Source organism: Eutrigla gurnardus (assembly GCF_963514095.1).
Source record: "Eutrigla gurnardus genome assembly, chromosome: 22".
NCBI classification, from domain to species: Eukaryota; Metazoa; Chordata; class Actinopteri; order Perciformes; family Triglidae; genus Eutrigla; species Eutrigla gurnardus.
In genome coordinates this window covers 15173189-15194059 of record NC_139933.1, presented here as the reverse complement: position 1 = coordinate 15194059, position 20871 = coordinate 15173189, and the positions used below count along the sequence as shown (strand labels likewise).

At 43.2% G+C, this 20871-nt stretch overlaps 2 protein-coding genes across 13 annotated transcripts in view; one reads left to right on the top strand and one right to left on the bottom strand.

Annotated features, from left to right (window-relative positions):
• The window catches only part of LOC311032598 (uncharacterized protein), a 145183-nt gene that overhangs the window by 62058 nt on the left and 62254 nt on the right, over nucleotides 1-20871 (bottom strand). The gene's annotated exons all lie outside the window — the stretch shown is intronic.
• Nucleotides 323-12728, top strand: exoc7 (exocyst complex component 7). 12 transcript variants are annotated; one of them, XM_084001911.1, is made up of 22 exons: nucleotides 323-530; nucleotides 719-784; nucleotides 1232-1416; nucleotides 1505-1610; nucleotides 1995-2217; nucleotides 3225-3392; nucleotides 3595-3606; nucleotides 5813-5905; nucleotides 7297-7365; nucleotides 7583-7728; nucleotides 8051-8203; nucleotides 8296-8394; nucleotides 8481-8543; nucleotides 8657-8723; nucleotides 9409-9447; nucleotides 9695-9760; nucleotides 10238-10358; nucleotides 10988-11083; nucleotides 11164-11227; nucleotides 11785-11826; nucleotides 11914-12047; nucleotides 12461-12728. In XM_084001911.1, the coding sequence occupies exons 1-22, from the start codon at nucleotides 453-455 to the stop codon at nucleotides 12561-12563; spliced, it is 2193 nt and encodes a 730-aa protein (XP_083858037.1). In that variant the 5' UTR covers nucleotides 323-452; the 3' UTR covers nucleotides 12564-12728. The 12 variants fall into 12 exon arrangements, with proteins under 12 accessions (XP_083858037.1, XP_083858027.1, XP_083858026.1 ...); XM_084001901.1 differs by lacking the exon at nucleotides 3595-3606; XM_084001900.1 differs by lacking the exon at nucleotides 7297-7365.

The window sequence follows — 20871 nt, the reverse complement described above, 5'->3', positions numbered from 1 at the left end:
TTGGAGACAAACGTAACATTCCAAAGCGCACACGACTATTATTTAAAAACGATCTCAGCTTTAATCTACTGTAACTCAGTAATCTAGATGCTATTGAATAACCCTTTTTCTTAGAAATCAAATGACATTAATTCAATTGGGAAATAACTTGAAATGTTCTCGTTTTTAGTATTCCATACGTTGACGAAGACCTCAGTGAAGGAAGAAACCGAAGAGTGTTTAACTCCGTCGCCCTGGCGGCTTTTCAGTTTGAGCACGGCACAAAATTCATAATCAGCGTGTTTTATGTTGAAACTACAACCGGAAAACGGTCCTGTAACCGTTAGCCTAAGTAGCTTGACGCCGTTGCGTTTAGCTATCCACAACAGTAGCTCTGGTCCTTCGTTTTCGCCCCTTTTAAAGGCCTAAATCGGCCTGTTAATCGGTGTTAATTCACCGGTGACCGTCCTTCGATGGGAATCACGTCCAGGATGATTCCTACCGAGGATGCGTCCGCCAGGAAGCGGGAGATCGAGGAGAAACTGCGGCAGGTTAGTCCCGGTCGGACCGGAAGGAGGCATGACTGAACGGAGCCTCTTGGTGCAATATTTCACCAAACTGGCTGAGCTCGCTGTTTGAATTATTATTTCTTGACACATTAACATGTCAATAAACCGTAAACCGTCACCGGCAGCAGGAGGGAAGTGAGTCAATGTGTTTGTTCTTTGTGACGTTTCAGGAGCAAGAGACGCTGTCGTTCATCCGGGAAAACCTGGAGAAGAGCGACCAGCAGACCAAGGGCATGGTACACACACACACACACACACACACACACACACACACACACACACACACACACACACACACACACACACACACACACACCTTTACATGTAAAATTGCCCATTTTCTGTTTCCACAAAGAGCGTATTGGTTTCAGCAGTTTTGAAAGTCTCTGAAGTCAACCTGTCAATCTAGTCCAGGTTTGAGAAGCTTCAAGTGAAATATAAACTCACGGCCACTTTGTAATCAGGTCTCCCTCGGGTCAGAATATCTGGAACATCAGGGAGGTTTAACATACCCAGGTTTATGACCAGCATGCACCGGGGTTTGGCCTGTGGTTTATTTACGAGAGGGAGAGGAAGAGAGGCAGCAATAAACAGGATGTCTTCATTCTTTTGTCTGCAACTCTCACCAAAGTAACAATACAGCGGTGAGACGTTTGGGTGTCTGACCTGTGTGATGTCATCAGGTCTCCATCCTGTCGTCGTTCGAGAGTCGCCTGATGCAGCTGGAGAACTCCATCATCCCGGTCCACAAGCAGACGGAGAACCTGCAGCGTCTGCAGGAGAACGTGGACAAGACCCTGTCCTGCATGGATCACGTGATCAGCTACTACCACGTGGCCAAAGACACCGACAGGATCATCAGAGAGGGGTGAGACTCGGACCTGTCGCTGGGGTCCCTGGGCCGGTGGAAGGGTTCTTAACAGACGCATCATGACTTCAGGATCTTTGTGTTTCAGGCCGACGGGCAGACTGGACGAGTATCTCGCTTGTATCGCAAAGATCCAGAAAGCTGTGGAATATTTCCAAGACAACAACCCCGACAGCCCTGAACTCAACACAGTGGTACAGCATCAACTGTCTTCTGTCTTATGTGCTCTCTTAAAGGAACAGCTCATCCGTTTGGGAAATATAGAGCCAGGCTAGCAGTTTCCCCCTGCCTCCAGTCTTTAAGCTAAGCTAACTGGTTGCTAGCTCCATCAATGTTCTGAGTAATTTTTTTTACAATGTCGAGCTCTTTCTTTAAGATTAGCTAAAAACGATTCATTCTTTTTAAACATGGCCTTTTATGACACAATCGCACACTTGAATCCTTGTGGAAAGTGATTATACGAGAATGATACACTCACATATCTGCTGCCAGCCAGCGTGTTGTATCAGAAGTGTAAAAACGTCAGAAAACAAAAGGCAAATCCACTGAAACCCTGTAAATGTGTTGCGTTTCTTCAGAAAGCTCGCTTTGAGAAAGGCAAGGAGCTGCTGGAGGCCGAGTTCCGCAGCCTCCTGACCCGCTACAGCAAACCCGTCCCCCCCATCCTCATCCTGGACGCCATCAGCTTGGACGAGGAGCTGGAGGTCCAGGAGGACGTGGTGCTGGAGCACCTGCCCGAAGCCGTGCTGCAGGACATCATCTGCATCGCCGGCTGGCTGGTGGAGTACGGACGCAACCAGGGTCCGGCTTTGTTTGTTATTTCACTTCCTGTCCGCTCGATAATCATTTCGTAACTACAGGCAACAATCGGCATTGAGGTGAAGGATTTTTGTGAGAAAATGCAGCTAGAACTGGTTTGTTAATATTAATCTAAACCCCTAAAATATAAAAACTGATCTCAGGTCTCAAACAGACATATATTTAAATAGTTAATACACTGAGGCCTTACCTTCTTCAGCGATAAGACCAGAATCTGGTCAGAAAAGATAATCTACTAAACGATTTAAATGATATAAATGATCTAATTCTGGGGCTGCACGGTGGTGTAGTGGGTAGCACTGTCTCCTCACAGCGAGAGGATCCCGGGTCGGCCCGGGTTCCTTCTGTGTGGAGTTTGCATGTTCTCCCCGTGTAAGCGTGGGTTCTCTCCGGGTTCTCCGGCTTCCTCCCACAGTCCAAAGACATGCAAGATGGGGATAGGTTAATTGATGACTCTAAATTGCCCGTAGGTGTGAATGTGAGTGTGAATGGTTGTTTGTCTCTACATGTCGGCCCTGTGATAGACTGGCGTCCTGTCCAGGGTGAACCCTGCCTTCGCCCAATGACAGCTGGGATCGGCTCCAGCCCCCCCGTGACCCTAAATACAGGATAAGTGGTAGACAATGGATGGATGGATGGATCTAATTCTGATGAATGACTATATTTCCGTCCCAGGTTTCTGACAACACAACAATTAATAAACAAAGTATTTACAAAAGATAAAAGAAGTTACGTGTGAACATTTAGACTTCGCCTGGCATTTAAATGAAAACTCACGGAGTTCGTTAACATTGAAGTTCGGTTTATGGACCGTTAATTCACAATATAGCTGTAATTAGTTGGTCATGAATTATATTAATGGTGAATATTCTTTTAAACTGTTAAATCTGTCTTCCTTAACGTTTGTTAAATCTACCTTTCTCTCGCTGTCTCTCCCTACCCGTCTCTCTCCCTACCCGTCTCTCTCCCTACCCGTCTCTCTCCTGCAGATTTCATGAACGTCTACTTCCAGATCCGGTCCAACCAGCTGGATCGATCCATCAAAGGTCTGAAGGATCACTTCCGCAAGAACAGCGCCTCCTCGGGGATCCTCTACTCGCCCGCCGTCCAGACCAAACGCAAGGACACGCCCACCAAAAAGGCCCCCAAGAGACCAGGTCAGTGTCCCTCCAGCCTGTGATCACAAACCGTCTTGTAGTTCTAAACGTTGATCGTGGACGTTGATTGTTAAATAACAGCACCTTTGATCAGATTTCCATCCAGCCACATTATTCCTCCACCTCTCTGCAGTCATGGAGCTCCACACTCCAACTAATCCTTCATCCTTTCCTCTTTTATAATCTCGTGTTGTGATGACAGTCTACATCCCAGGTAAACGGCTTTAGTGTGTGCCTCCTCGCGCTTCGCTTCCGTCTGTCAGATGACAGCATGAGTTAGTAGAAGCAGGACGAGCGTCTCTGTCCTCTGGCGAGAGGTCGTAGGTCGTGTTCAGCGTAGACGTCGGCCTCCAGTTTCACCGCGGTTCAGGTTCGGCAGCGGCGATGAACGAGATCCGGCAACTTTCAGATAAACACGTCACGTTAACTTGACGGGAACATTCAGCACCGTTAGCTGCTAGCCGCTGGCTCAGTCGTCACCATGTTGACAGCCATGTGGAGGCTCATATTGAGAACCTTCAACAATAAATCATCAGCTGCAGATTAACTTCCTGTTGCAGCTCTACACAATAAGGGCACGTCCACTTTATTAGGTACACCTGAGCCGTCTAATACAGACCATTGCTGTTTACTTTTACGATGCCGGCAATGTTCAGTTTTTGAGGTTAACACAATGAAACAGACATTATATCGTGTATTCTGGAAACTGCTTGTTGATAAAACAACGTTCAGCGAGCGACACGGATATAGCGATGTGGCGACATAACGTCGGGATCACTGTACTTACTTTGGTCCAGTGGCTCCACATCTCTGGGCCGCGACGATGAAAACCTGCCGCCGCCGTGAGACTGGAGGCCGCCGAGGTCTTAGTGTGTTTGTCAATGACGCCTGCAGAGAGTGTGTGTGTGTGTGTGTGTGTGGTTGTGTAACAGCAGTGTTTAAAGTGTTGATCAGACGGTGATACTCCGGTAAAATGATGAAAAAACAGCCATTGTTTATATTGATATTTTTATGAATTCTTTTGTTGAGGTCCTGATATGAGTCCACTCCATCCCGTTTGTGCTGAAGTGTCATCACACTTGAAGCTTGAGGACTTCTCTGCCATAATTAAATCTCTTAGAGCTCTGCTAATCAATATATTGTTTGTATTCAAATTAATGTCAAAGAGGTTCTTTGCAGTGATGATCCCATGAATTACAAGACTTTTTTTAGCCTCTTTTAGCTGCTTTGGGATTGAGGGAGCATTTAAAGCTCAGTTTGTTTTTATGAATAAGAAGCTCAGATAAATGTGCTTAACCTGCTGAGCAACAGACAGAAACAGTCCGCCTGTCCAAAGTGAAGCATTTAGCTGCTAAAGAGACAAATCTTTTCCTAGGAGTTTGTGGTGATCTGTCCTCATTTGTGACCTCAGCACTTTGTTTTTTACTCTGTAGTTTTTAGTATTTATCAGCAGGTTGTATCTTTAAAAGTACTTTGGTGGTCTGCTTTAGACATTTTATTTTCTATAAATATTTAGCAATTGATTTAATTATCAGTTCCTTTTCTAATCTGCATAAATTAGATCCAACACACCACTTTTTAAAAAAGGAAATATGCCACTTTTAAAGCTGGTTGATGACTGTTTCTCTGTCTGCTTCTAAGGCAACGATGCAACGACCATAAAGCACCTAAAGGGCGGGTAGGACCGGCATAGCTCCATTAGAGGACTTACCGGTGTCTACTGTCTTCCTCGAATGATGAAATGTCTGTCTGGCACATGAATCAACGTTTACAGACGGCCAACCGTTCTGGTGGTGTTCTCCACGAGTAAACATGTCATCATTCCACATGGACTGAAGCCATCAGTCATGAGATACTGTCGATGATGCAACCGAGAGCTGGAAACATTACAGAGAGCTAAGGTCACACACAGGGCTGGTAGAGACCAAACCAGAGCTAAAAGGAGAGCTACAATACTGGACTTAAACGGTGCTGCATGCAAAAGAGAGAAGTGAGTGAATGCAGCTTGTGTGTGCTTCATGCTTCCTAACTGACTCACCAAACAACATAACTGTGTTTTTACTGTAGTGTTGAATATGAATGTGACTGATTGTAATATGACTGTATTAAGTGTGATGGCTGTTTTTGTGACCTAACCTGTTTATTCTGCTCCTACATGACCCTGGTTCTGTCTGTCTGAGCACATGTAGCTGTAGTAGCTCTGTCTCTCACCTGGTCCTCCTGGTGTGTAGCTAAGATGCTAGGCTGCCCCCCCCTCCCCCTCCACGTACAAACTTCCTGTCTTGGTGGTGGTGTCTGTGTTTCATCACTCACTTCCTAGCTCTCCCCTCTTCTTCCTCTTCCTTCTTCTTGTTTCTGGGCTGTCTGGACCTCGCTGGCCCCCCCTCCTCTGGACTCTGTCTCTGTGTTTATGGGACCAGGGACCATTCGCAAGGCTCAGAACCTTCTGAAACAGTACTCACAGCATGGGCTGGATGGGAAAAAGGGGGGCTCTAACCTCACTCCTTTGGAAGGTAACGCACCTCGGTCTTCTCTCCGCTGTCTTTCTCTCCCTCCTCGCTGACAGACAGGTTAGAGGTTAATGATGCCTCCATGTTGTGTCTCGTTCAGAGCGACAGGCTTCACAGACCTCCTCACAACCGCCACAACAGCTTTAAGATCACGCAGCCGTTAAATAGATCACTCTGATGAATACCTCTTTATCTTCTCATTTTACATGAAGCCAGATGTTTATTTAATTAATTAAAAGAAAACACATTTGTCCTAAATCACTGTTTAAAAGTTAATTAGCAATGCCTCGTCATTTTCATTTCTGTAGATAACTAAATGTAAACATCCCAGCAACATATTTCCAGGAAAACTGCAATATTTCTGTGATCTTTAACATTAACAGTGACTTTCAAAATGAAGAAAATCTTTTTGTTTTTCGTTTTAGAGCCAACAGTAAAAATAAATGAATCACTTCAATTCAAACCCTTAAAAATGCTACAGAAGACTTTTAATACACAGTATATAGGCAGATATTCCAGTGTTTCTTATATTCCAAAACAAAGGTGTATTTCTGTAGTAATTGACTTATGAACTTTATTGACTTCCTTATTGACTTAAATCCAAAAAGAATGCCTACTATGGGAGAAAATGAATTGGATGGATTCTTTGAAGGAGTATATGAAGTACCTTACCTTGCCATCAGACAGCCCTTTCTGACGGGGAACTGAAGCCGTTATCTCTGCTCTTTTCAAAGCCACCAGACTCCTTTGACAAAAACAGAAATTTTACCTCTCAGAACACAGGAGTGGCTGGTCTACCGCCGCCTCCATCAGTTAGTTAGCTTGTGTTATTGTGTGACTTCAGCGTTTTAAAAGGTGAGTTTAGATTCACCAAAGTCACACAATCACACAAACTAACTGATGGAGGCGGCGGTAGACCAGCCACTCCTGTGTTCTGAGAGGTAAAACTTCTGTTTTTGTCAATGGAGTCTGGTGGTTCAGCTGCTTCAGTTCCCCGTCAGAAAAGGCAGAAACGGTGAAAATATTATACTGAAGATAAACACAGACTATGTAGAAGTTTTTCATACGGCCACTTAAAAACATCCGAGCTGTCCCTTTAACCGTGGAAAAGGATGGAATCGCCCCTTTAAGAACTGTGACGGATCCAGAGCTGTTGTGACGTTTGTTGTCACGTAGTAGAAACACACACTGACTAACTTAGATGAGTCACACAACACTTCCTCCCCCCACCCTACAGTGGGTGTCCCCTGCTTCCTCCCGCTGGGTGCTTGGTGGTGGTCGGTACAGATGTTCCAGGTTCAGGTTTGCCCTCCCTTCCTCCCCCTCTGGGCCTTGTCACGACCCCGGCGGTCTGACTCGGCCCGTCTCCCTGCTGCCCCACCCCCACCCACCAGGTCACGATCATGACTTGCGGGTCAAACACCTGTCTGACGCCCTGACCGAGAAGCACGGGGCCGCCGCAGGTGAGTGACGGGAACACGTGGGGGAAGAGAAGGAACATTACCAAGAGAACTGGCTGATCAGACGTAAAAGTCTCAGCTGCTGCAGCTTTATCACATCTCATGTTCTTTAACCGCAGTCGCAGCACAAACACCTGCATCCGAATAGAAACACAGACTCAGTAACTGCTATTTTTCGTACGCACATCCTTTTGGTTTACCGGCCGACTGTATCTCGCAGGGAAAGACGACGTCCTGGACATCGAGATTGACTCCTACATCCACTGCATCAGCGCCTTCGTCAAGCTGGCGCAGAGCGAGTACGCCCTGCTGGCCGAGATCATCCCCGAGCATCACCAGAAGAAGACCTTCGACTCGCTCATCCAGGTCAGACGGACGAGCGTCGTCGTTTTAGTTTGAGCCGCAGTCACGCGGTCAAAATCATGTGACCAGTACTCTTTGGGACTCTACTCAGGTCTTTCTCTTGGCTGGTGGACCATCAATTATAAATACAGACACATTGTAGCCAATTTGTTGTAATTTAAGTTCCCCTGATGTGATGTGCAGTGATGCTGTTTATATGTCTAGGGCTTTTATTGTGAAAGGTAAGAACAAACGGAGGTAGTATATGTTATCGTTGTCAGTGTGGAGCCAATAAGCATATTTTCCCTGTTGATTTTTGTCTAGCTGTTCCTTCGTCTGTCCACAGGAGGCGCTGGACAACCTGATGCTGGAGGGAGACAACATCGTGTCCGCAGCTCGCCGAGCCATAATGCGGCACGACTACTCGGCCGTGCTCACCATCTTCCCCATCCTCCGGCACCTGAAGATGAACAAGTCCGAGTTCGACTCGACGCTGCAGGTTTGGTCCTTTTATCTGCACGTCGGCATCTTTGAGTGTGAGTCAGAGAGCGTGCTGCGTAAATAGAAATACTTCTGTGTGAAACCGTGCAGGGAACAGCAGCGAGCACCAAGAACAAGCTGCCGACGCTCATCACCTCCATGGAGACGATCGGAGCCAAAGCTCTGGAGGAGTTTGCAGACAGCATCAAGGCAAGACACTCACATTTTACCACCCACCGCCGCTGCCGCCGCCGCACGTTCACCCTGTAGACGTTTGCTGACTTGTGTCTCCACAGAACGATCCGGACAAGGAGTACAACATGCCGAAGGACGGAACGGTCCACGAGCTGACCAGCAACGTGAGTGAACGCTCTCTGCATTTCACGATGACCAGGTGGTCTCCGTGGTAACGGCTGACAGTCTGTTTGGCGAATGAGCTGAGGCAATAATGACCCTGATATCCCTCCTGCAGGCCATCCTGTTCCTGCAGCAGCTGCTGGACTTCCACGAGACGGCCGGAGCCATGCTGGCCTCCCAAGGTAGAGCCACGGCACCACGGGCGCTTCGGCCCCCGTTATCTCCCATCACGCCGCTGCTTCCTGTCACCGCTCAGATCGGCACCGCATTACCCATTTATACCTTATTATTCTGGCAAAGTGTTTGGACAAAGTTATGTTTCACATCGGGTTGGATTTGAAACTTTTAAGGCGACATTTCTGACTTCTTAGCTTTAATTTAAGACTCGTCAGCATTTCTACAGTATAAAAGTCTAAACCACTCCAGGACACAGAATCAAACCAAAGCACATCGGTATCGTCCGTCGCTCTGGATCACATGGATCCTCGTTGAGCGCTGTAGTCCTGATCCAGCAGGTTCTCCCAGTTTCTCCCTTCACTCGTTCTGTGTGTGACTCTGATTTTCCTTCTTCCTGTGCAGCTTTTCTTTCCTTTCAGAGGGAGCCTGATCACTAACGTCTCACGTTTGTTAAATTGGATTTGTTCTGGTTTCATGATCCAGTCCCAGCGTATGTGGGGGATGTGAATCAGGACCTGAAGGTCTCCGGCTCCCTCCTCGTCTCTGCTGACGGCAGCTGTGCTTCCTTCCTTGTTTTGGCTGCCTGGCTTGTTTCTCCTCGCTGGGCTTTTCTCTGCACTAACAAACCTTTTCTAACCTTTTTGCACTTGTGCCTCTCTTTGTCTTTGTCTTCTGCCTCGGCCCTTTTAGTCCTGGGGGACACTTACAATATACCTTTAGACCCCCGAGGTAAGCCCCGGGTGAGGAGTCAGATTCTCAATGTTTTCATGCCGATTGTTGAAACTGTCTGTTTGGGGTATGATGTGCATGTGCTGTACTTTCACATGGAAGCTGTGATTAATGCTCATCGTTAGAGTGGAGACATACGTTTCTTTATAGTCTTGATTCGTAAGAGGAAATAAAAAGAACTCAGAATGTGTTGTGTGGATTTAAAGTAGACGTTCATGCTCACAGCTTTGTGTCTTTGTTTCTACAGAGACGAGTTCATCAGCGAGCAGCTACACCTCCGAGTTCAACAAGAGGCTCCTCAGCACTTATATATGTGAGTCCAGAAGCTACTGGAGTCTGTGCACTGATCCGATATCAGTTATCAGCTCGTTTACACAACACAGAAACAACAACATGTAACTCTCTACCTCCGGCCCGGTCGTTACTACCCATCTGTGATAAACACGCTACTTGTTCCCTGATAATGTTGCATTGAGAACAAATCTGTGTTGAAATCAGCAGCAGAGCTAGCTCACGTTAGCTGTTAGCAGCCAGACAGTCCTGCTTGGTTAAACAACCGCCAACGTAAACAGAGGCTACTTTGAGTTACGTTACGAGATGTGCAAGCTCTATTCTGTAAAAAAGAGAGGCTACAGAATGCCCTTGAATGAACATGGGACATGGGACCTTGAATGAATTAATAAAATTAAAAAAATTAAATTGACTAGCTCAAACTATTGGACGCCATCATAACGTGTGCAAATGTAATGTTGTGTGTTTTGGAAACTGACGGCTGACTTTCTCCTCGCAGGTAAAGTTTTGGGGAACCTGCAGCTGAACCTGCTCAGCAAATCCAAAGTGTACGAGGATTCGGCTCTGAGCGCCATTTTCCTGCACAACAACTACAACTACATCCTCAAGTCGCTGGAGAAGTGAGTTGTTGCTTTTCACAACCGATGCGATGATTCCCTGATAAAGTGATGATTAGATTGAGCAAAAACACCGGTTAATCTTTAATGTGGAAATGAATGCTTTCATCATTTTCGGGGTTTTGGACTCGACGGGAACTTGAACACGAATTTCAACATAGTTAGTTTGAAAAAAGATTTGTTGGATACAAACCTACAAGAAAATATAATTGGAATCTTAAATATATTATTTATTAAACTTCTTCAGAATTGAGAAAATCTGAAAATCTACATTTTAGTGTAATTTTGTGACATGCTGTGTGTATTTATAAAGCAAGCTGCACAACAATGATCTTTTATTTAGTGTTAGAGCACAAACAAACAAACGAGGTGGTGAATGATGAAGTCCAATGACAGACGAGGCTTATTAAACGACTGACAGATGGTTTCCATTCATCTCTGTGGATGATTAAAGTTAATTTATGCGTCTGAAACCTGCTTGACTTGAGTCATCTGTCGCAGCGAATATCAAGTCTGCATTAATGTTTGTCAAAGTTCGACCGATGCAGAACCTTTTGTTCACTGATGAACTCCAGCACGTTTAAAGGTGATGTATTGTGTGTGTAGTCGTCTAAGTGAGCGGATGTGTTCAGGTCTGAGTTGATCCAGCTGGTGACGGTGACCCAGAAGAAAGCAGAGACGTCCTACAGAGAGCTGATCGAGCAGCAGATCCAGATGTACCAGCGCAGGTAAACGGGAACATGAAAGGTTTTACACGTCGCCGCTGTTCGCCGCTCGCTTTGACCTCTCTTCTTTAATTCTGTCGCAGCTGGTTGAAGGTAACGGAGCACCTGACGGACAGGAACATGCCGGTCTTCCAACCCGGCACCAAGGTCAGAACTTTCTCCTCTTTCACTCAACTCTGGGACAGAAGTCAACGCGCCAGTATGAGCTGTGTTAGTTTATCAGAGGCCAAACACTGTGATATTATATTATACACATATCATAGCTTAAAATGTTAATTCAGAAACATTATGATGATGAATCTGATTGTGTACATGTTCTTTCACCTTTTGAAACTTATTAGGTTATATAAATATAACACATTTCTGTCATTGTGTAGAACTCAATGTATGTGGAAAAAGGTTTTCAAAAAGGCCAAGTATAAATATCTACTCATGTCAGTATGTCGTTAGAAGTCATGGTGGTCCTGTCAGAAAAAAGTAATGAAATAAGTTTTAATTAACTATGTGGGGAAAACGATGTATTAAAAGTGATTTAAAAATTCATAGTATTGGTAGTTTTTTGTCTCGTTTTGGTAGTTTATGGTCTCATTGTGGTAGTTTTGGCTTGGGTTGGTAGTTTTGTGTAAAAAGTTAGAAAAAAAAAAGTAGTATAGCATAGTATATTATGTTGAAATATTTTTTGTAACTAAGGTCTTGTCTTCCAGCTGAAAGATAAAGAGCGACAGGTCATTAAAGACAAATTCAAGGTGAGGGCTCAACAAGTCTTCAAACATCTTTCAACAAACCAAATTAATGTGAAGAACAAACACATCTGACCTCTTTTGTCCTCTCAGGGTTTTAACGACGGGCTGGAGGAGCTCTGTAAGATCCAGAAGGGTTGGGCCATCCCAGACAAGGAGCAGCGAGACTTCATCCGTCAGGCCCAGAGGAGGGTGGTGTCTGACACCTACAGGGCCTTCCTGCACAGGTGAGACGGACCCTGCTGGAAACACATGTACAAGGATCAGATGATTCTACTGTTAAACAGCTGTGTTCCATGTCATTACCTGAGATATCACTCTATGTACACAAGTTTACACACACCTTAAAAACAGGCTCTCAGCCCACTTCCAAGACTCAATCAGACCATAGTGTGACATTAAGGTATCTATAGATAAATCTGAACTGACCAAAATAATTTCAGAACTCATCTGTATGAACTAAGGATGCACTGATCCGACTTCTTAGTCCCGACACCGGGACTTTACAGTATGTCTCCAGTCACGATAGATTAGTTTAAATTCATTAAATTAATAATTCATTTAAATTACCTGCTGCATTAAATCTGCCAGCCAATCAGAAGCCCTTGTGGTCTGAACCATTTTTCTTTGTTTCTTCTAGATGTGCAAACATCTCTTTCACCAAGAACCCTGAGAAGTATCACAAGTATCGGCCGGAGGAAGTGGAGGAGATGATCGAAAGGCTGTTTGACACGTCGGCCTGAGCTGCACTTTAATTAACAACTCTTCTGTTCCTCAAACACAACACTCGTCGTCTCACTACGCTCACCCTCACTTTGTCGAATCAATGTTATGAACATGATGTATTTATGTAATTTACCCTTTCCAGCTTTGCATTTCAAAACAAATAAAGGGAACTTTGTGAAACATTCCAGGTCATCATTTGGTCTGTTGATAAGCACAACAACACAGTGCAGGGAAGATAAACACTTGTTTACTGATGCTAGGTATTATTGTTATCCAAATATGACACTCACAGATGTGAGGACAAGCTGCTGCTTCCTGTAGCTCTGCAGACAAACACCATTACAGCCTCCAGCTTGTTTGCATCCTAATGAGCATTCAAGGGTTTCCTGCAGCAGGAACACTCGAACGCTCTTCAGTAGATGTCTTCAGCAGATGTGACCTGTGTGCTCTTAATGTGCTTGAATGATCAAATACATGTCCAGATTGTGTTTTCATTTACAGAATTTAACGGTCTGATGTTAAAGCGGCAAATCCTGTCTGTTTCCATGGAAAGAAAACAGACATATCACAGACAAATCACTTGTTCAGCTGTTATTCAAGTATGTCGAAAAAAGTTAGATGTTCAACGTACCTTACTATGACATTTTTTTTTACTTTTTTCGGCATACTCTACTTTGACTTTCTCCAACATGCTATAGGCTACTATGACTTTTTCTTGTAAATTGTGATGGGAATTTTTAATTTAGCAGTTTATTAGTAGGTTGAGTAGTTTCGGCTTATAATATTCCAGTGTCATGAGGTTACCTGTATTCTGCACTTATGTCATGTCATGTGTTACATGAGTTGTAGAATGGACGTTGTGACACCAGCACAGCTGGCAAGTCAATATGGACCTATAGACACTGATGAGGCTCCAACACCACATCTTGTACAAAGTTCGGCGTTGACAATGGAACAACGCTTCTCTGATGACACATCACCAACTTATCCTGTATTCAGGGTCGCAGGGGGAGCTGGAGCCGATCCCAGCTGTCATTGGGCGAAGGCAGGGTTCACCCTGGACAGGACGCCAGTCTATCACAGGGCCGACATGTAGAGACAGACAACCATTCGCACTCACATTCACACCTACGGGCAATTTAGAGTAATAAATTAACCTATCCCCATCCTGCATGTCTTTGGACTGTGGGAGGAAGCCGGAGAACCTGGAGAGAACCCACGCTTACACGAGGAGAACATGCAAACTCCACACAGGAGGAACCCGGGCCGACCCGAAAAATAAGTCATAGTAAAAAATTTGCAAAAATAGCATGGATGAAATTGGCTCATCACTGGTCCGACAAGGGGTGATGCGCAATCATTCTACTCCGGTGGGACTCGAACCCACAACCTTTGAATAACTGCTCAATAAGAAGCCATTGTAAAAAATGTGCAAAAACAGCAACGAAGGATGAAATTGGCTCATCACTGGTCTGACAAGGGGTGATGTGCAATCATTCGACTACAGTGGGATTCGAACCCACAACCTTTGAATTACTGCTCAAGTTATTTGACACTAGAAGTCCAACGCGCTATCCATTGCGCCACGGAGCCAGGAGAATGAAGGTCACATGAGAGAAAAAAAAATTTAAGTCATAGTACAGCATGTCGAAAAAAGTTTAAAAAAAAGTCATAGTATAGCATGTCGGAAAAAAAGTCATAGTATAGCGTGTCTAAAAATAGTCATAGTATAGTATGTCTAAATAAAGTCATAGTATAGCATGTCGAATAAGAAGCCATTGTAAAAAATGTGCAAAAATAGCAACGAAGGATGAAATTGGCTCATCACTGGTCTGACAAGGGGTGATGTGCAATCATTCGACTACGGTGGGATTCGAACCCACAACCTTTGAATAACTGCTCAAGTTATTTGACACTAGAAGTCCAACGCGCTATCCATTGCGCCACGGAGCCAGGAGAATGAAGGTCACATGAGAGAAAAAAAAATTTAAGTCATAGTACAGCATGTCGAAAAAAGTTAAAAAAAAAGTCATAGTATAGCATGTCGGAAAAAAAGTCATAGTATAGCATGTCTAAAAATAGTCATAGTATAGTATGTCTAAATAAAGTCATAGTATAGCATGTCGAATAAGAAGCCATTGTAAAAAATGTGCAAAAATAGCAATGAAGGATGAAATTGGCTCATCACTGGTCCGACAAGGGGTGATACGCAATCATTCGACGCCGGTGGGACTCGAACTCACAACCTTCAAATAACTGCTCAAGTTCTTTGACACTAGAAGTCCCACGCGCTATCCATTGCGCCACGGAGCCAGGATATTGAAGGTCACATTAGAGCAAAAAAAAATTAAGTCATAGTACAGCATGTCGAAAAAGGGGAAAAAAAAGTCATAGTATAGTATGTCTAAAAAAAGTCATAGTATAACATGTTGAAAAAGAAGCCATAGTAAAAAGTGTGCAAAAATAGGAATGAAAGACAAAATGGGCTCATCATTGGTCCGACAAGGGATGATGTGCAGTCATTCGACTCCGGTGGGACTCGAACCCACAACCTTTGAATAACTGCTCAAGTTCTTTGACACTAGAAGTCCAACGTGCTATCAATTGCGCCACGGAGCCAGGACAATAAAGGTCACATGAGAGCAAAAAAAGATTAAGTCATAGTACAGCATGTCGAAAAAAATGTCATAGTATAGCATGTCGGAAAAAAAGTCATAGTATAGCATGTCTAAAAATAGTCATAGTATAGTATGTCTAAATAAAGTCATAGTATAGCATGTCGAATAAGAAGCCATTGTAAAAAATGTGCAAAAATAGCAATGAAGGATGAAACTGGCTCATCACTGGTCCAACAAGGGATGATGTGCAATCATTCGATTCCGGTGGGACTCGAACCCACAACCTTTGAATAACTGCTCAAGTTCTTTAACACTAGAAGTCCAACCCACTATCCATTGCGCCACGGAGCCAGGATAATGTAGGTCAAATTAGAGCAAAAAAAAATTAAGTCATAGTACAGCATGTCGAAAAAAGTAAAAAAAAAAAAGTCATAGTATAGTATGTCTAAAAAAATTCATAGTATAGCATGTTGAAAAAGAAGCCAGAGTTAAAAGTGTGCAAAAATAGGAATGAAAGACAAAATGGGCTCATCATTGGTCCGACGAGGGATGACGGGCAATCATTCGACTCCGGTGGGACTGGAACCCACAACCTTTGAATAACTGCTCAAGTTCTTTGACACTAGAAGTCCAACGCGCTATCCATTGCGCCACAGAGCCAGGATAATGAATGTCACATTAGAGTAAAAAAAAATTAAGTCATAGTACAGCATGTCGAAAAAAGTAAAAAAAAAAAGTCATAGTATAGTATGTTGAAAAAGAAGCCATAGTTAAAAGTGTGCAAAAATAGGAATGAAAGACAAAACAGGCTCATCATTGGTCCGACAAGGGATGATGTGCAGTCATTCGACTCCGATGGGACTCGAACCCACAACCTTTGAATAACTGCTCAAGTTCTTTGACACTAGAAGTACAACGCGCTATCCATTGCGCCACGGAGCCAGGACAATAAAGGTCACATGAGAGCAAAAAAAGAATAACTCATAGTACAGCATGTTGAAAAAAGTAAAAAAAAGTCATGGTACAGTATGTAGAAAAAGAAGCCATAGTAAAAAATGTGCAAAAATAGGAATGAAAGACAAAATGGGATCATCATTGGTCCGACGAGGGATGATGTGCAATCATTCGACTCCGGTGGGACTCGAACCCACAACCTTTGAATAACTGCTCAAGTTCTTTGACACTAGAAGTCCAACGCGCTATCCATTGCGCCACGGAGCCAGGGTAATGAAGGTCACATTAGAGCAAAAAAAAATTAAGTCATAGTACAGCATGTCGAAAAAAGTAAAAAAAAAAGTCATAGTATATATGTCTAAAAAAAATTCATAGTATAGCATGTTGAAAAAGAAGCCATAGTAAAGAATGTGCAAAAATAGGAATGAAAGACAAAATGGGCTGATCATTGGTCCGACAAGGGATGATGTGTAATCATTCGACTCCGGTGGGACCTCGAACCCACAACCTTTGAATAACTGCTCAAGTTCTTTGACACTAGAAGTCCAACGCGCTATCCATTGCGCCACGGAGCCAGGACAATAAAGGTCACATGAGAGCAATAAAAGTATAACTCATAGTACAGCATGTTGAAAAAAGTAAAAAAAAGTCATGGTACAGTATGTAGAAAAAGAAGCCATAGCAAAAAATGTGCAAAAATAGGAATGAAAGACAAAATGGGCTCATCATTGGTCCGACAAGGGATGATGTGCAATCATTCGACTCCGGTGGGACTCGAACCCACAACCTTTGAATAACTGCTCAAGTTCTTTGACACTAGAAGTCCAACGCGCTATCCATTGCGCCACGGAGCCAGGACAATAAAGGTCACATGAGAGCAAAAAAAGAATAACTCATAGTACAGCATGTTGAAAAAAGTAAAAAAAAGTCATGGTACAGTATGTAGAAAAAGAAGCCATAGCAAAAAATGTGCAAAAATAGGAATGAAAGACAAAATGGGCTCATCATTGGTCCGACAAGGGATGATGTGCAATCATTCGACTCCGGTGGGACTCGAACCTACAACCTTTGAATAACTGCTCAAGTTCTTTGACAATAGAAGTCCAACGCGCTATCCATTGCGCCACGGAGCCAGGATAATGAAGGTCACAATAGAGCAAAAAAAATTAAGTCATAGTACAGCATGTCGAAAAAAGTAAAAAAAAAAGTCATAGTATAGTATGTCTAAAAAAATTCATAGTATAGCATGTTGAAAAAGAAGCCATAGTAAAAAATGTGCAAAAATAGGAATGAAAGACAAAATGGGCGCATCATTGGTCCGACAAGGGATGATGTGCAGTCATTCGACTCCGGTGGGACTCAAACCCACAACCTTTGAACAACTGCTCAAGTTCTTTGACACTAGAAGTCCAACGCTCTATCCATTGCGCCACGGAGCCAGGATAATGAAGGTCACAATAGAGCAAAAAAAATTAAGTCATAGTACAGCATGTCGAAAAAAGTAAAATAAAAAGTCATAGTATAGTCGTGTCTAAAAAAATTCATAGTATAGCATGTTGAAAAAGAAGCCATAGTAAAAAGTGTGCAAAAATAGGAATGAAAGACAAAACGGGCTCATCATTGGTCCGACAAGGGATGATGTGTAATCATTCGACTCCGGTGGGACTCGAACCCACAACCTTTGAATAACTGCTCAAGTTCTTTGACACTAGAAGTCCAACGGGCTATCCATTGCGCCACGGAGCCAGGATAATGAAGGTCACAATAGAGCAAAAAAAATTAAGTCATAGTACAGCATGTCGAAAAAAGTAAAAAAAAAAGTCATAGTATAGTATGTCTAAAAAAATTCATAGTATAGCATGTTGAAAAAGAAGCCATAGTTAAAAGTGTGCAAAATAGGAATGAAAGACAAAACGGGCTCATCATTTGTCCGACAAGGGATGTTGTGCAATCATTCGACTCCGGTGGGACTCGAACCCACAACCTTTGAATAACTGCTCAAGTTCTTTGACACTAGAAGTCCAACGCGCTATCCATTGCGCCACTGAGCCAGGACAATAAAGGTCACATTAGAGCAAAAAAAGATTAACTCATAGTACAGCATGACGAAAAAAGTAAAAAAAAGTCATGGTACAGTATGTTGAAAAAGAAGCCATAGTAAAAAATGTGCAAAAATAGGAATGAAAGACAAAATGGGCTCATCATTGGTCCGACAAGGGATGATGCGCAATCATTCTACTCCGGTGGGACTCGAACCCACAACCTTTGAATAACTGCTCTTTGACACTAGAAGTCCAACTTTGACACTAGAAGTCCAACGCGCTATCCATTGCGCCACGGAGCCAGGGGAATGAAGGTCACATTAGAGCAACAAAAAATTAAGTCATAGTACAGCATGTCGAAAAAAGTAAAAAAAAAAGTCATAGTATATATGTCTAAAAAAATTCATAGTATAGCATGTTGAAAAAGAAGCCATAGTAAAGAATGTGCAAAAATAGGAATGAAAGACAAAATGGGCGCATCATTGGTCCGACAAGGGATGATGTGTAATCATTCGACTCCGGTGGGACTCGAACCCACAACCTTTGAATAACTGCTCAAGTTCTTTGACACTAGAAGTCCAACGCGCTATCCATTGCGCCACGGAGCCAGGATAGTGAAGGTCACATTAGAGCAGAAAAAAATTAAGTCATAGTACAGCATGTCGAAAAAAGTACGTCTAAAAAAATTCATAGTATAGCATGTTGAAAAAGAAGCCATAGTTAAAAGTGTGCAAAAATAGGAATGAAAGACAAAACGGGCTCATCATTGGTCCGACAAGGGATGATGTGCAATCATTCGACTCCGGTGGGACTCAAACCCACAACCTTTGAATAACTGCTCAAGTTCTTTGACACGAGAAGTCCAACGCGCTATCCATTGCGCCACGGAGCCAGGACAACATAGGTCACATGAGAGCAAAAAAAGATTAACTCATAGTACAGCATGACGAAAAAAGTAAAAAAAAGTCATGGTACAGTATGTCGAAAAAGAAGCCATAGTAAAAAATGTGCAAAAATAGGAATGAAAGACAAAATGGGCTCATCATTGGTCCGACAAGGGATGATGTGCAATCATTCAACTCCGGTGGGACTCGAACCCAAAACCTTTGAATAACTGCCCAAGTTCTTTGACACTAGAAGTCCAACGCGCTATCCATTGCGCCACGGAGCCAGGACAATAAAGGTCACATGAGAGCAAAAAAAGAATAACTCATAGTACAGCATGTTGAAAAAAGTAAAAAAAAGTCATGGTACAGTATGTAGAAAAAGAAGCCATAGCAAAAAATGTGCAAAAATAGGAATGAAAGACAAAATGGGCTCATCATTGGTCCGACAAGGGATGATGTGCAATCATTCGACTCCGGTGGGACTCGAACCTACAACCTTTGAATAACTGCTCAAGTTCTTTGACAATAGAAGTCCAACGCGCTATCCATTGCGCCACGGAGCCAGGATAATGAAGGTCACAATAGAGCAAAAAAAATTAAGTCATAGTACAGCATGTCGAAAAAAGTAAAAAAAAAAGTCATAGTATAGTATGTCTAAAAAAATTCATAGTATAGCATGTTGAAAAAGAAGCCAGAGTTAAAAGTGTGCAAAAATAGGAATGAAAGACAAAATGGGCTCATCATTGGTCCGACGAGGGATGACGGGCAATCATTCGACTCCGGTGGGACTCGAACCCACAACCTTTGAATAACTGCTCAAGTTCTTTGACACTAGAAGTCCAACGCGCTATCCATTGCGCCACAGAGCCAGGATAATGAAGGTCACATTAGAGTAAAAAAAAATTAAGTCATAGTACAGCATGTTGAAAAAAGTAAAAAAAAGTCATGGTACAGTATGTAGAAAAAGAAGCCATAGCAAAAAATGTGCAAAAATAGGAATGAAAGACAAAATGGGCTCATCATTGGTCCGACAAGGGATGATGTGCAATCATTCGACTCCGGTGGGACTCGAACCCACAACCTTTGAATAACTGCTCAAGTTCTTTGACACTAGAAGTCCAACGCGCTATCCATTGCGCCACAGAGCCAGGATAATGAAGGTCACATTAGAGTAAAAAAAAATTAAGTCATAGTACAGCATGTTGAAAAAAGTAAAAAAAAGTCATGGTACAGTATGTAGAAAAAGAAGCCATAGCAAAAAATGTGCAAAAATAGGAATGAAAGACAAAATGGGCTCATCATTGGTCCGACAAGGGATGATGTGCAATCATTCGACTCCGGTGGGACTCGAACCCACAACCTTTGAATAACTGCTCAAGTTCTTTGACACTAGAAGTCCAACGCGCTATCCATTGCGCCACGGAGCCAGGACAATAAAGGTCACATGAGAGCAAAAAAAGAATAACTCATAGTACAGCATGTTGAAAAAAGTAAAAAAAAGTCATGGTACAGTATGTAGAAAAAGAAGCCATAGCAAAAAATGTGCAAAAATAGGAATGAAAGACAAAATGGGCTCATCATTGGTCCGACAAGGGATGATGTGCAATCATTCGACTCCGGTGGGACTCGAACCTACAACCTTTGAATAACTGCTCAAGTTCTTTGACAATAGAAGTCCAACGCGCTATCCATTGCGCCACGGAGCCAGGATAATGAAGGTCACAATAGAGCAAAAAAAATTAAGTCATAGTACAGCATGTCGAAAAAAGTAAAAAAAAAAGTCATAGTATAGTATGTCTAAAAAAATTCATAGTATAGCATGTT